This window comes from Equus asinus, chromosome 30 (genome assembly GCF_041296235.1).
Source record: "Equus asinus isolate D_3611 breed Donkey chromosome 30, EquAss-T2T_v2, whole genome shotgun sequence".
NCBI lineage: Eukaryota > Metazoa > Chordata > Mammalia > Perissodactyla > Equidae > Equus > Equus asinus.
The window spans coordinates 22,708,242-22,725,001 of NC_091819.1; the positions used below are offsets into that span (position 1 = coordinate 22,708,242).

The window sequence follows — 16,760 nt, forward strand, 5'->3', positions numbered from 1 at the left end:
AGTCAGATTAAAAATCTATTTTACCTAAAAGAGACAGACTAAAGCAAGGATTGGCAAACCAGACCAAGCCTGCCCACAGCTGTTTTTATAAGACCTGCACACTAAGAATGATTTTTATATATCTTAAGGGTTGTAAAACAACAACAAAAAGAAAAACAGACCAAAAAAAACAGTACGAACACAGACCATATGTGGCCTTAAAGCCTAAAATACTTACTATCTGGTCCTGTATAGGGAAAGTTTGCTAACCCTGGAGTAGATGAAGAAGTTAACTCAAAAGCCAAATGATTTCCAGCTATTTAAAAAAATTCAAATATAACGAAAAGGATAGAAAACATATAAACTTCCAGTTAAACATGGTGGACTGAGCACACACAACTACCTCTGATCCTCAGTGCAACCTCACTAAAAGGAATAAGGGAGCCAACTTAGAGAACCGTGGAAAGGCTCAGAAATTGAAGGCCCCAGGGTCTTCAAAAGCTAGAGTCTAGATAAACACAGGAGCTTTGGTTTCCAATCTATCTGAGAAGCAGGTAACCCTCCCTTCCCATTGTGTTTGGCAACCCCAAGCAGCAGATGTGCCCCAGCTTCAGCAGAGGTCTGGAGATGTTTACTAGAGAACACCAACCACAGGGGCTCTGGATGGGACGACACCAGGCTAGGCGTGAACTGCAGAACTGAAAACAGAGAAATGAAAATGAAAGTGTTCCTAGTAAATGGTAAACTACGCCCACACACCTCCCTTCTCCTGCCTAGCTCCTGAATGCTGGCAACTAGGTTCATACATTCCAGGCAGGAGTCAGGAGTATTTTTCGTGAAAAACTGGCCCCAAAGAAAAGACCTACAAATATCTGAAAGATACTGACACCTGAGAGTTCCCCTCTGAAACCTCTGCCTGAGCAACCTACAAGAAAGGCTCTACTCAAGGTTACAATAAGCTGTTCAGTGCCTATCCTTTAACATGAATGAACACCCAAGGATCACCAGACATTTTAAAAAGCCGCCAACATGGGAATAAAGTCCAAAAAATTTTTTAAAAATAAAAATTTTTATTTAATAACCTCAGAGATGCAAGCTAATGTGTCCATGCAGCAAAGTAAAGTACTAGAAAGAAAGACCACTCAGAGAATAAAAACTCTCGAAAACTAAAAACGCAAAAACAGAATTACCAAAATAATCTTTCATAGGCTGGAAAATAGACTTGAGGCTATCTCGTGGAAAACAGAGCAAAAAGACAAAGATGGAAAAGATAAGAGAATTAGAAGTTCAGTCCAGAAGATCCAATATCTGAATATTAACAGTACCAGAGTGAAAACAAAAAGAGAGAAAATCAAAGAAATAATATAAGAAAATTTCCCAAAAACAAAGATTACAGGCTTACAGACTGAAAGGACTATGAAATGTTCAGCACAAGCACTGAAATAATAAACAAACAAACAAAAAGGCAACAACTGAGGGCCTGGCCCTGTGGCAGAGTGGTTAAAGTTCCATGCTCCACTTCAGCAGCCCGAGGTCAGAGGTTCAGATCCTGAGTGTGGACCTACTCCACTCACCAGCCAGGCTGTGGTGGTGTCCCATATACAAATAACAGATGAGGACTGGTACAGATGTTAGCTCCAGGCTAATCTTCCTCAAGCCACACACACAAAAAGACAACTGAGAAATTTCTGAACACTGGAGATAAAGAGAAAACTACAAAAACTTCTAGAAAAACAGATCATATACAGGATCAAGAAAGAAAGAACTACAGACTTAAGAGGATGATTAATGAAAGCGAGAAAACAATGGAACACTACCTTGAAATTCTGGGGGGAGAGTTATTTGCAATATAGATTTTTATGCCCAATCACATGTAACGGTAAAAACAGACACATTTTTGGAAAGGCAAGATCTCAAAACTTTTACTTCCCATGCACTCTTTTCTCAAGAAGCTACTGGGGGGGGGGGGTGCATTTCCAAAGTAAGAGAACAAACAACAACAACAAAGGAAGTAAAAGGGATTCAACACCATAGAGAGATGAAGGTGATTCCAGGAGGACAGCTGGGCAGGAGACTCAGAAGACAGAAAAAGAACACTGGATCAAGAACTTAAGGACATCGAGGAGAGATGTCTTTAAAAAAAAGTTTACCTGAGGACAAATAAAACAAATAGTAATCATCTCCTTCAAAGAGCTTGCAGAAGAACCAAAATATAATCAAAGTACGCGATCTCTCTCGGTTACGAAAACAAATCTAAACCACCACCAGGGATTTAATCACGAAACGTGGTATCATAAAATTAGGAGTTTAGGAAGAGGGAAGGAGGAAGAAAAAAACATGTATGTAAGTTAGAATTTTTCTTTAAAAGTTAAAGCAGGGGCTGGCCTGGTGGCACGGTAGTTAAAGTTTGCACGCTCTGCTTCAGCGGCCCAGGGTTCCCCGGTTCGGGTCCTAGGTGTGGACCTACACACCGCTTGTCAAGCCATGCTATGGCAGGAATCTCACATGTAAAGTAGAAAAGATGGGCACAGATGTCAGCTCAGGGCCAATCTTCCTCAGCTAAAAGAGGATTGGCCGCAGATGTTAGCTCAGGGCTAATTGTCCTCAAAAAAAAAAAAGTTAAAGCAGCAGCAGGAAAATGGAGATAAATGCCAGAAGAAATAGTTAAAATAGTGGAAAGTGGCTGCCTCAGAGGAGAGGGGCTTGGAGATGGGAAAAAACAGACACGAGCTAAAGCACGCAGGTGGCCTCTAGAAGCTGGAAAAGGCAAGGCAACAGGTTCTTCCCTAGAGCCTCCAGAAGGAAGGCAGCTCTGCTGACACCGTGACTTTAGCCCAGTGAGACCTATTTTGAACTTCTGACCTCCAGAACTATAAGACAGTCTGTGTTGTTTTAAGCCATTAAATTTGTTACAGGAGAAATAGGGAAACTAATAGAAAACTAACAGGAAATAAGAAACTAGTATACACAAAGCACATTTTCCTAAGCAACTAAAAAGAGAAATGGCTTCTAGATTATGTTATTAAATTCATAAGTATTTAACTTTACAGTTCTAATAAGACAGCATAAATAATTGATAACATCTTTATAATCACAGTTACCAAGCCCAAAGCTCTGAAAGATTAAGTCCCTTCCACCTTAAATTAGTTACACAAAAGGTAATTAGTCTCACATCTCAATTGCTAGAACAAACTTGCAGAGAAATCATATATTTCTCTTCTCTCTGGAGATAAAGTTAGAGGGATGGAACAAATTATTTCGATGTCTTCCAGCCTTTAGTTGATGAAATGAAAGCCATAAGATCTGTGGGTTGGAAAGGATATTAAAGACAGGTGACTGAAATGTACAACCAAAGCTCAAATCCCCTCTACATAGCCACTTGGCCTACAATAATTTGTTATTGGATACACAAATAAGAAAGATGTAAATGGCAACATCAAGAACCCAAAATGTGAGGGAGGAAGTAAAAGAATAGTTTCTGTATGCTATGGAAGTTATCACCTTAAACTAGTAAAACTATAAAATATTTTACAGAAGCCTCATGGTAACCACAGAGGAAAAACCTGTAGCAGACACACAAAAGATTATGATAAAGGAATCAAAGCATATCCACGTAGCAATTCTAATTTTTTTTTTTTTGAGGAAGATTAGCCCTGAGGTAACATCTGCTACCAATCCTCCTCTTTTTGCTGAGGAAGACTGGCCCTGAGATAACATCCATGCCCATCTTCCTCTACTTTATATGTGGGACACCTACCACAGCACGGCTTGCCAAGCGGTGCCATGTCCGCACCCGGGATCTGAACTGGCGAACCCCAGGCCGCCGAAGAGGAACGTGTGCACTTAACCACTGTGCCAACAGGCCGGCCCCCCACCTAGCAATTCTAACCTATGCATGAATACTTCTTGGTGATGGGAACACACTGTCCCAAAGCAGTCAATTCCATCTCTGGATAACTGATTTTTAGTTCTTTATTGAGTTGATCTCTCTCATTTCTGTCCAGAGAGTCTATTTCTAGTCCTCAGCTTTAATTAAAACATATCTAACAGATCAGACCTCAAAAAAACTCAAAATACCCATCATGTTTGCCCTGAGTTCTCTATTCTCTAGGCTAAACATCCCCGGCTTACTCACTCCTACCTCCCAAAGACCTACTTTCAAACCCCAGCTCTGCTATTTACTAAATACGTAACATGGGCAATGTTATATATTTTCTGAGCATCAGTTCTGTTCTCAAGAAAATGGAGCTAACTACTCCTTAGGGCTCTCGTGAGGGTTGGAAATAGTGTGTTCCAAAGTCTCGGTACAGGGACTGGACAGAGCAGACGCCGACCAAGGGGCACCTACTATGGTGATGAGGGCAGGGATGTGACTCCCCATGTTATGCAAATTGCTCTCTTCTGAATGAGCTCCACTTTGTCTTTAACCCTAAAGGATGATGCCTCAAACTAAAACCACTATCTATCCAGTGTTGTCCGATCTGTGCAGAAGAGGGCAGGGCCATCTCTCCCTACCTTCATCCTAGATACCATATTTCCACCACAGCAGCCTAATATCAAATCTGTTGTCTTTCATGGCCCTATCACACTGTTGCCTCACAGAGAATATACTTTGAATAAAATCCATCTTTTAGAAACATTAAAATTAAAACTATATCTCTCCCATGTTGGACTGAGAAAAAATCCAAATGATAGTTCTTATACTACTTATTAGACAGTATAATACATTGCAGTGTTTCTGAGGCAAGAAATATAAAACATTACGGAAACTGCCTGGCATGTATTAAGTGCTCAGTAAAAGTTGACATTCTCCCCCCATTAATTCAACATATCCCATGATATATTCTTGGAAACTTCTCCTCCTCAACAACATAAGCAGCCACAGAACACCAATTGCCAGGTATTCTGCAAGGAGTTTATATACATAATTTCTTATAATTCTTACAGCAACCCTTTGAGTAAAAGGAAGGCATAGACTTTAAATAACTGAGTGGCAGAACTAGGAAAAAGTACTCCAGGCAGTGTTGACTCCAGAGCTCAACTCCCTAAATACTGAGCCAAGGTAGCTCTCATTTTAGTTAACTGATAAAAGTACACATTATCTCCTCCTGGGTGTTGGTTGCCAGGGTGTTCACTATGTGAAAATTCATCGAGCTATACACTGAGGATTTGTGTACTTTTCTCTGCATGTGGTAAATAAAAGGGAGGCCTCAGGCAAAGCACTTATGATACCGAACCTCTTAATCTCAAGTTCGTCCCTGATGCACAGCAAGCCAATTACTGAGACATCGGTGCTTGGAGAAAATTCAAATTGACCAAAATGTGAAGGTGGGAGGATGGGTTCTCTCAAATCCACCTTACAAAAGAAGAAAGCAGGGGGTCTTTACAGAGCTAAGGGGCTTGGCAGGAGGAGTTTCCAAGAAACAAGGGGAATGGTGTTTCTTTCACTCCAGATAAGCCCCTGGGCAAGCTGACTTCTGGGCACCAGTGGCAACTAGGGGCTGGTTATCTGGTGATCTTAACTTCCTTGAAGGCATTCTCTTTCTTCTGTAAAACAAGCTCATACATCCTTGTGACCCTTGAGTCACCCCTCAGGTTAAACAAGAAAACAGCAAATTGACAAGACTAACTTCTTTCCAACTATGTCCACGGACAACAAAGTTGAAAGGTAATATTATTGAATATTTACAGTAACCCTCAAGTACCCGGCCTCAATCCCCAATGTCTTTTATCCCTTCCTCATTCTTGTAGGAGGTGGGGCATCAATCAGTTCCGGCTACTTCCTTCTGAAAGGGGGCAAAGATGGGGAAACTGCGGAATGAAATTTTTCAACATGAGACTGAAAATATTCTTGGGTACCAGGTTATATTTTGCATTAGAATTTCTGCACCTCATTCAACAGTTGTAGTACAATATCTAAAAGCACACTTTATCATGGAATATCAGGCCAGAAAGATAAAAGGTATGGACAATCCAAATTTTAATAGTCCCTGAAAAATAGGTCTAATCCCTTGGGGAATCCAAGAGAACATTCCTGAAAACCAATCCAGACATCATGAACAGAAATTATCAAGGTGTCCTCATGGTCATGCACTGAATAAGGCTTGGGATGACATATCTCACCTCTAGAAAGATTACTTGCCTATGCCAACATCTGAAAAATTTTAATAATCCAATTGTTCTTCCAGGCTTGGGGGTCAAAGTCAACAAGGAAGCATATTAGCCAGTTTTCCAAAAATAAAATAAAATAAAATAAAATAAAATAAAATCACTCTCATTAGGAGTATTACGTTAAGCGAAATAAGCCACAGAAAGACAAACTCTGTATGATTTCACTCGTATGTGGAAGATAAACACATAGATAAAGAGACGAGATTAGTGGTTACCAGAGCGGGGCAGGGTGAAAGGAATAAAGGGGCACATACATATAGCTATGGATAAAAACCAGATTATTGGTAGTGAACAATGCAGTATACACAGAAACTGACATATAAGAACATAGACCTGAAATTACACAATGTTATAAACCAATGTGACCTCAATAAGTAACTTTTTAAATGCTAAAAAAAAAAAAAAAAAAAAAAATGCATCACCCTCATTTTTACCAAGGATAGCCAAATTAAGACTAATTGGTTGGTTTGACCCAATTATTTACATAAGTACAGCAAGAATAGCGATTGATCATATAACCTCTTTTAAATCTGCTTTGCTGGAACATTTTATAAGGAATCTCAGATTGAACTTTAAAGTTCAAGGCCTCTCAAGGCCAGGTCAGGCCAAGTCAAGGGCTTGTCATAGGACTCTGCCTGCAATACCTATAGATTTGGGTGAATTCCTCTCTTCTCTTGAGGCTCCCCAAAATATCCAGAAGTTCTTTGCTCCTGCCAGGGAAGGGACCTTCTTTACTCACCTGATAAGATTGCTCAGAACCCTGCAGGCAAGGTACCAGGCCAATGTTTTCAAGTGGCTTTACTCCATAAAGTCAACCTTTGCTCCTCAAAAGCTGTTTGGTCATATCTGAGCCTATGCATGTTTCTCTCAAATACGACATTCCAGTCACAGCTTTGGTAATATAACCAATGTTTCCAACTGTGTCCTGTTACAAGGCAAATAGAGTCTTACTGAACTTATGCAAATAACTATATTGCCATGTAAAATAATAATTATTCACTATGATTTTCAAAATTCTAGGGGGACCAGGTGGGGAGAAAAAGATATAAATTCTGCTTCCAAAGGTATAATTTACCAAATTGCTATAAGTCATAGTTAGCTTAAGAGAAAAGAGAAAAAGGTTTCCTTAAATCTGGAAAAACAAGACATTTAAAAAAACCAGCAACATTTCAAACAAAAAGTCATAAAAATTATAATCACAAAAATCTTTCATAATCTCTTTATCAAGAGCAGACAAAGTTTATGAAAACTATCCTTTTAAGGGGGGGGGAAAAGGGCCAGCCTGGTGCCTTAGTGGTTAAGTTCCTGCACACCACTTCAGCAGCCCGGGGTTCACGGGTTTGGATGCCAGAAGCAGACCTACACACCACTCATCAAGCCATACTGTGGTGGTATCCCATATACAAAATAGAGAAAGACTGGTGAGAGATGTTAGCTCAGGGCCAATGTTCCTCACCAAAAAAACGAGAGAGATAGAGAAAAAAAGAGAGAGAGAGAGAGAAACAAATTCTGATTTTGCACCAGCTTACTTTTGATATTAAAATTAATTCACTTAATTGAATTCATTTTAATCTTAGCCAACTGGACCATGTACAAAATCCTTTGCTCACTCTTTCTCCCAAAAACCTTCTTAACTTTAACAAACAAAAATATCTTTATTTCTTATACCTTCTTTACTGAAAACATACACCTCACTTTCCTTGAATACAAAGATGTTTCTCCTATTAATTTTAGCGGCTTCAATCACATATATTAATTAGAATTCTTAACCCTTAGAAACCTTAATTTCTGGTGAAAACTAAGAAGTAAACAGTTACAAACTTTTATATAAGCATTCTGTGGCTTGGCAAATTGATAAGTACTTTTTATAATTTCTAGAAACATGCTACTTCATAGTACAATCTTTTTAATAAAACACAAGACATGTTTACTAATAGACCCAAATATGTTTTGGTTTCTCTGTAATAAGAAGACAAGGGTGAAGAAACCTATAGTTGGTCATTTCATATGTATCAATAAAACAATTATGATAGAGCTCTCTAAAAACTTTTCCAATTTAGAAGTTCTTCCAATTTAAGGATCCACTGTCTGGCCATTTTCTATACAGAGTCTAAAGAATACTGTGGCCATGTGGTGTTACAAAAGAATATCATCTTTTTCCCCTAAACAAACACATGGACAAAGAGAACAGATTAGTGCTTACCAGAGGGGAAGGGGGTTGTAGGGTGGGTATAAGGGGTGAAGGGGCACATATATATGGTGACTGACAAATAATAATGTACAAGTGAAATTTCACAATGTTATAAACTATTATGACTTCAATAAAATAAAAACTTAAAAAAACAAGATATTAAAAAAAAGAAAAAAGAATATCATTTTTTCCCCTTTTCATGGGCTTATAGCTAAAAGTTGCCCAATTCTGGAGAATGTAGCCCAGGGGGCTACAGGTGGGGATCAAATTAGTGTTCCCCACAGCTGACTCACACACAAGACAAATGCATCCAAAGACAGAATCTGACTCCCTGCAGGACAAAAACGAAAGGTGAAGTCCAACAATCCCCTAGATCTCAAACAAGGGGCCCTCCTTTCCAATCACACAAAGTGCAAATGGAGACACAGAGAATTCATGACTGCGCATGTCATGGCGACTCACTCAGCAAGTGCAAAAGGGAAAATACTCACATGCAAGACAAACGCATCCACGCAAGGACAAAACCCAACTCCCAGCAAATGCAAAACAGAAATTAGTGGGAGGTCCAACGCACTCCTCCACTCCAAGTGAGCACTGCACCTGGAGGGCTGACACTGGTGGGAAGCAGGGAGCGGCAGAGGGAGTCCCCTAGGCAAAGACCCCTGGGCAGCTGCTGGAGACTGCCAACTGCTGGAACCCCCACCAGGCCCATCCAGCCACGGGCATAAGACTCCTGGCTGGCAAGCCAAAATTGATACTGAACCTCTTTATCTCAAGTTTCATGTGCCTGATGGGCAGCAAGTCTATCACTGGCCCAAATGAGGACAGGTTCTCTCAAATAGCCTTAACAAGAGAAGAAAACAGTGGGGGGGGGGGGGGCGGGGGGTGTCAGGGGTCACAGCAGCTGGTCTTGTAGAGCTAAGGGGCTCGCAGAAGGAGTTTCAGAGAAACAAGGGGTAATCCAGAGAAGCCCTTGGGCAATTTGACTTCTGAGCATCTAGGCAGCTGGGGGCTGGTTATCTGGTGAGCATAACTTCCTTGAAGGCATTCTCTTTCTTCTCTAAAACAAGCTCATAAATCCTTGTGACCCTTTAGTCACCCCTCAGGTTAAACAAGAAAATAGCAAATTGACAAGGTTAACTTTTTTTTCATGTGTGTTGGGAACAAGGCCAAAAGGTAATCTTACTGAATACTTACAGAAACCCTCAGGTACCCAACTTCACTTACATTAAAACATATACATATAGATATATACATATACACATCACACATTATTTACATATGTGTATACATATATTTATAATATATATACATATCCTTGAATCCAATCTTCAAAGGAAAATTTTAGTTCAGCTCAAAACTATGAACCAGCAAATAAAAAAATCAAATGTTTGAGAGGTATTCCTATTCTTAGTGGCTATAATTTTCTTTCTTACAACGGTCTCTTAGGTCTATATGTCCTCCTATATTACTTATTTTTTTTGTGAGGAAGATTAGCTCTGAGCTAACTGCTGCCAATCCTCCTCTTTTTGCTGAGGAAGACTGGCCCTGAGCTAACATCGGTGCCCATTTTCCTGTTTTATATGTGGGATGGCTACCACAGCATGGCATGCCAAGTGGTGCCTTGTCTGCACCTGGGATCCGAATTGGTGAAACCCGGGCCGCCGAGAAGCGGAACATACAAACTTAACTGCTGTGCCACGGGGCGGGCCCCCCGTCCTTCTATATTATTAGACACTTATGTCTAAAGGTAAAGACAATAAAGGAAAAATAAACTCAAAATGTAACAGATGTTTAATAGTAACAATTAAACTTGAAATTATCTGAGGCTAGACCACTTAAGTCCACAAGGCACACACTAATTATGTATGTTACCAAAGAATAAATTACAGCTGTACAGTATTTTAAAACATTAATAGGGCTATTTATAAAAGTTCTTGCAGATGCATATGTTTAAAGAGAACAAAAGGAGGGGGCTGGCCCGGTGGCGCAGTGGTTAAGTTCTCACGTTCTGATTCTCGGCGGCCCGAGAGGTGGCCCAGGGTTTGCCGGTTCGGATCCCGGGTGCAGACATGGCACCGCTTGGCACACCATGCTGTGGGAGGTGTCCCATATATAAAGTAGAGGAAGATGGGCACGGATGCTAGCTCAGGGCCAGGCTTCCTCAGCAAAAAGAGGAGGATTGACAGCAGTTAGCTCAGGATTAATCTTCCTCAAAAAAAAAGAAACAAAACAAAAGGAGATGGAACCATTTCAGCATGTCCATACATACGTCTCTGTTATCAGTAATATAATTGAGTGTAATCAACATCAACACTAGTGGAAATGATTAACAATTCCATAAAGAAACTGAGTCCAAGATTTAAGTTCCCCCAAATTCAACCACAGCTTCCTTTTACATATCACTCCCTCAAAAATAACCCCCTCACACGTACACACCCTAGATCTGTCTACCGCAAAGACCTAGAAATAATGACCAATCCAGCAGCAATGAGCACCTACTTCTACCACCTAGATTATGGCTCTTCAAATGCCATTTCCCACCAAAAGGAACCATGTCTCAGAGAAATGATGATTCTGGCCGAGGCAGAAACTGTATAAGGTGAACCTGGAATATCTCATCACACCAGGCAGCAAGGAAGCTATGGAAGTCATGTCAAAGAAAGTTAGGAGCCAATGTGATGAGATGGTACATCAATAATAGTAATAGCTAAAAAAAAAAAAAAAATTTTTTAATCAAGTATGTTTAAAAATATGAGTACATAATGACATTTAAAAAAATTATCACCTTTTGAGGCTGCTAGGGAAACAATTCATTATTTTGAAAACTAATACATAAAGGGCAAGACACATTGATCTTTTTTTCCCTATGTGAACTTGTACCCCAAACCAAATAGTATAAGAAGACAACTGTTCCAGTGAAGGAAAGACAATTAGATTATCACCATTTTTCAATACTTAATGAATTAATATGTCCATTTTCAATTTACAAGAGTAAAAAAAAATTATTAGCTAAACACAGGCCTCCCAAAAGGTCTAATATTGCAGCAGTAGCAATGGGATTTAGCATATCCGTATTTTTGATGGGCATACTTATTAATTCCTTTGAAGGCAACTTTTCCCCCATTACATCCAAAATTTCAAACCTGACAGCAATGTTATGCAGGAACTCAGAGTAGATGGTTCTCTCTCACTTTTCCAGATATCTGAAGAGACTCTTAATAAAGTAATCAAATGTAGAAAAATAATATGAGTCTTTCTATTATCCCTTAATATTTTCAAGCAAATATATTAAAGAAGTTCCAAATTGTGATAAGGCAACACGGTAGGTAGTTTTGAGTATTTTCCTCAGAATGCTATCAGCAGGGTTCTGATTTGCTTTTCATCTCCTGTAGTGGGAAGAACTGTCTTTGGAATCAGACAGAGAACCAACCCTACCTCTTACTAATAATAACTGAGCGGCCTTAGGCAAGTCCTTCAACCAAGAAACCAGGATAGCACCCTCTCTGGAGGGCTTGTGGAGGATTAAACAAAATAGTGTGAATGTACAGCTCTCAAAATAGTCCTGACATTTAGTGAACATCTGTTCAATAACTGGTGGCGATTATTACTCTGGAATTTTAAGTGAAAGCAACCATCCACCACCTTAATGTAATGAGGTAATCAGGTATAGGAGACGGAAAAAGTCACCCTCAAGAACTCTAAAAACCAAAATACAATTCCCCAGGTTAACTCTATCCAAGAGGTATAAAGGCCACAATAAAGCCAACCAGTTTAGTCCTTACCCAAAGAGGTAAGAAGACCAGCTTAATCTTGCTAATCTAGAATTGGGTAACTTCGACCCTCCCTTTAAAAACCTTCAATGGTCCCTCACTGTCTACTGACAAAAAGGCTGTTTACAATGGCATTCAAGTCCTTCCACTGATCTCACACCAACTTACCTTTCTAGCTCCCTCCATCAAACTACTCACTCCCCATTTGCCATTTCCCAGACACACGGGCCTTGCCCTTTATGGTTCTTGGCACTCCTGCCTCTCTGGAACGGCATCTGCTCCCTGGATCCTCCACATTGTACTGCATTTGTCATGGGTCTTTAACTCCTCTTTTGGACTCCAAGTTCCTTACTAGCAAAAGGGAATGTACTACTCACTTGCAGTGGTAACCTGATATAAAACTTGATCCATAACAAGGATTCAACGTCTGGGTTTAGATGGTCAAACGCTAACTTACATTTACCCATATCTTCATCGATTATTTTACTTTTACCTTCATAAATTTAAGAGGGTAGGTAGTTGACATAATGGGTTCAGTCACTGGCCCATGACCACGTCCCAGGGACGCAATGAGAAACAAGGTTCCTGACTGCCAATCCAAGTTATTTTCAATGGAAAAGATATCCACGTTTTCAAGATTCTTATTTATTCTACAGCAGAAGATAAAATGTAGTATTATTTCTAATTCTTGTGAGATACTAGTTAGTGCAAAAACCACAAAACACTGATCTATTAGAAGTCCATGCAGGACTGACAAAAATGTCAAGTATTACCCTGAAAAAACTCACATTAAAACAAAGGCAGCGGGGGCCGGCTCCATGGCCGAGTGGTTAAGTTTGCGCGCTCCGCTGCGGCAGCCCAGGGTTCGGATCCTGGGCGCGGACATAGCACCGCTCGTCAGGCCACGTTGAAGCGGCGTCCCACATCCCACAACTAGAAGGACCTGCAACTAAGATATACAACTGTGTATGGGGGGGGGGGGGGGGGTTGGGGAGATAAAGCAGGAAAAAAAAAACAAAAACAAAGGCAGCAACACTTGACTCATCCCACTTTCCGTAATTCTTCTGACTGCTTTTAGACCCTTCCTTTTTTCGTTCTGCCCAATTAGGCATCTCATATGCCGGCAGCCTCTTCATTGCTAACTATGAAACGATCCATGCAGAAAGGCAGCCTTTAATTGCTACATGCTATTTCTCATTTTAAGTATGTGGATAGCGCTTTGAGAGCAGAACTTAGAAAGTGAGCGAACCATGCCTATCAATGTAGCTTTTTTCTCTAAGGTGACTGATAACTAGCCCCCCAAATGACAGGTTCCCCTAAGAGTCCTACTACATGTCAAAATAATGTTAGATTTAGACCACTAAATCTTAAATAAGAGACAAGTTTCACCTGATCTGGCTCCATATGTGTCTATATGGAAACTGAATTTGGGAGAGAAAAGTTAATTGTCTAAGAGTTTACACAGTAAACAGAATCCAGGGCTTTCTGACTCCCAAAGCAATGCTAAGTATACTGAATATTACACAGTGTTTTACTCTTTCAAAGAAGATATTACTACTATTTTCAAATAAGACAGGCTCAGAAGATGAAACTACCCATTTTTTTTTGTTAGTCATGTGGCAAAAGCTAGGATTAGAAGTTGGTTCTTTTCTATTCTAATACGTTCTTCTGCTATGATATACTTTAATCTTATTGAACACTGGAAAATTAAGTTCCCAGAATAAAAACTTAAGGTACAACGTAGTTACATGACTTGTACAGAAACCACCAGATTTTTACATCAGTCGTCCTATATTGTCACCAAGGAAACTCTAAATTCAAGCCAGTGACCTAAGGGTCAACTGATCCAAAACCCATTAGCCATGACCAACTCCCCAAGCTAGCTAGTGCACAGAGTGCTGAACTCACTGTACAATGATGATGAATATCTCAAGGGTTAACTTTTTCATAAAAAATGCAATGAACGTGGAATAATCCAATGTTCTGGAAATTTTTAAAAGTCAAGACTTTCATTAGTTTGCATAATTAAAGTTATTTTGAAAGAAAACAAGTAGCTTTTGCATGTGTCACTACAGTGCACTGCTCAACTTCAGCTAGTAAAATATGTACTCCAAAAGGTACTCCCTCTGGGAGAAGTGTCATAAATATGCTGTTCTGGAATGTACACGGAACCTAGCAACCACTTTTAAACTTTCCTTTTCCGAAGTCTCTCTCCTTGCCCAACCACCCCACGAGATCTAAATAGCTCTAAGAATCAAACCAACGGGCTTATCAGTCTTTCCCACTGACAAGATCATGTGACCGGTATCACCACCATCTGACTAAATGAATCACTCAATATAAAACCCACACGCCACAATCTTGCTCGAAGAGACATTTTACGATTAATTCTGCCAGAAGCACAGAGGGTTCTTTTAGGCCTTACTCTGAGAATTCAGTCTTGCACGTTGCTCATAGGGTAAGAATATAACCATCTAGAAGTTGCTAGAACATAGTGGACATCCCTTCTCCTTCCTGTTTGACAAGTCAGAGGGAATGTATTAGCTTAAGACTTTATGTCCTCGTCTCTGCCAATCAATACTGCCCGGTGGATGAGGTCCTATTCGAGTTTATGGCTCCCCAGAATGACCGGAAAGGGTTTGTAGGCAAGCGATGGAAAGATTTCTTCCACGATGGAAGACGGTTAAAATCGTTGGGGTCTGATGTGCCAAGGCACAGGAAACAGGAAAAGGAATATGACGGGGGGGGGGGGGGAACCCAATCCCAAAACGTGACACTCCGGGAGGGAGAGGGCTCCTTCTCCCACCCCGGCTCCTGGAAACAGAGAAGCTGAATCAGGTACAACGCCCTGGTCACCTCGGGGAGGCGGGACTCGGAGGCTCCAGGCCCTGCAGGGGTGTGACCCAGGCCAAGCGGGTAGTGACAACTTCGGGTGCCCCCAAGGACGGCGCTGTGCTCCGGTCGCCGCGTCCCTACACGGGTGGGTGCGGGCGAGGCGGGTCCGGTCCCCCCGAGGCCCCGGCCCGAGGCGGCGGGGCGGGCGGCGCGGCTCACCTTTGAAGAAGCGCAGCGCCAGGCCGTACAGCTCCTCCAGGCCGAAGCCCCAGCGCTGCTCCAGCCGCCGCGCCTCCTCCGCCGCGCCCCCGGCCGCCGCCTCCCCGAGCTCCGGCTGCTCCCCGGCGGCGCCCGGGCCCCGGCCCGCCCCGGGAGGCGAAGGCGGCGGCAGCGGCGGCGGCAGCAGCGGGGCGCCCTCCGCGCCGGGCCGCTCCTCCGGGTCCGGGCTGAGCGTGAGGCCGTCGACGGAGACCTCCAGGCGCTCTGCGTTCAGCACCGCCGCCATCTCCCCCTGCTGCGCCTCCTCGGCGGGGACTGGCGGCGGCCACGTATCGACTTCCTGCTGACCTCTGACCTCCGCGTCCCGACACCGGAACTTCCGCCGCGGAGGAGGGTCTAAGGCTCCTGGAGAGCTGCTGAGGCCGGGGGCCCCGCCCCTCCGGGACCACCCGCCCCGCCTCCCCCTCCCCCAGGGTCCCCAGCGCCCTGCCCCACCCCCACTCCATTCCCCTCCAGCCCGAGTTCTTTCGGGTGGGCGGGTCCGCGCCCCCGCCGTCCCCGCAGTCGTCGCCGCTCCGCTCTGTCCGGCGGGGCGGGGTCGGGCGAGCACCGCGGGTGGTCTGCAGGGAGGGTGACAGGACAGGTTCCCCCACCCCCAGTCGGAGACCCTCCCTTTCGTAGAGTCGTGTAGTTGGCAGGACTCTATTGCCCATCACAGTTGTTTGGTTTTCACAGTAACTCAGCAAATACAGGGCAAATGCCTTTTTTTTTCTTAAGAGGGAACTGAGGCTGCAGAGAAATTCAGTGGCTTCTCTGAGATCAACGGGCAGATCCTCGTTTTGCGGGAACTGAATGAAGCTCGTACAGTTTGTGGGGCCCTCATTAAGAAAAAAGTACGAAACATTATGAGCAGCAAGGTAGGAGAGTGAATATCTAGAATGAGAAAGAAGTCACAAATGACATTTGGAAAAGTTAACCCACAAATATCACACACATAACCATAAAATTTTTGTTAACTGCCTGACACACTTCTCCAGGATGTCCAAAGTCCAGAAACATAATTATTTTATTTTCTTTAAGATTGAAAATGCCCTTAATGACATTGTATATATTCACCTGTGTTTCCAGACTGTATGGGCACCATTTATGATCATTTTCCCCACATTTTTTGGCTGCATACTTTTGATCGCCTTTTCCTATGATAATTTTTGTAATATTTTCTATAAAGAAAATAGATCAGCCTTTTTTTGGCATGATGATCAAAAATTTTTTATGTGTGTTTATGAGTTTCGGCTTCACAACTTATTACTAATATTGGTGTGTACTTTTTTAAGATTATTGTCAAGTTTGGGAAAACCTGTATAAAGTTTTTCTCATATGAGCTATACTATTTCAGGGCTGTTTGGCTACTGGAATGGCAATTTTGTGTCTGGTTTTTACTGGATCCCCAGCGTTCTTCAGGACGAGATTTGCTGGCTACATTAAGGCACAATCTAATCCATTAAGATGAACAAAACATGTGACTTCACATACACACAGACTCACTGTAGTACAACTAAAAGTTTGTGTCCCATAAACACAGGAATTCTAAT

General features: G+C 42.0%; 1 protein-coding gene across 2 annotated transcripts in view; it reads right to left on the bottom strand.

Moving 5' to 3' along the window:
* Positions 1-15,522, bottom strand: part of ACBD3 (acyl-CoA binding domain containing 3) — a 39,072-nt gene extending 23,550 nt beyond the window's left edge. The window contains exon 1 of one of the 2 annotated variants that reach the window (XM_044762756.2): positions 15,169-15,522. In XM_044762756.2, coding sequence (XP_044618691.1) covers positions 15,169-15,454 — 286 coding nt within the window. In that variant the 5' untranslated portion in view covers positions 15,455-15,522. The remainder of the gene's footprint in view (positions 1-15,168) is intronic. The other variant, XM_044762757.2, reaches the window with a different exon arrangement.
* Between the last annotated feature and the right edge of the window lie 1,238 nt (positions 15,523-16,760).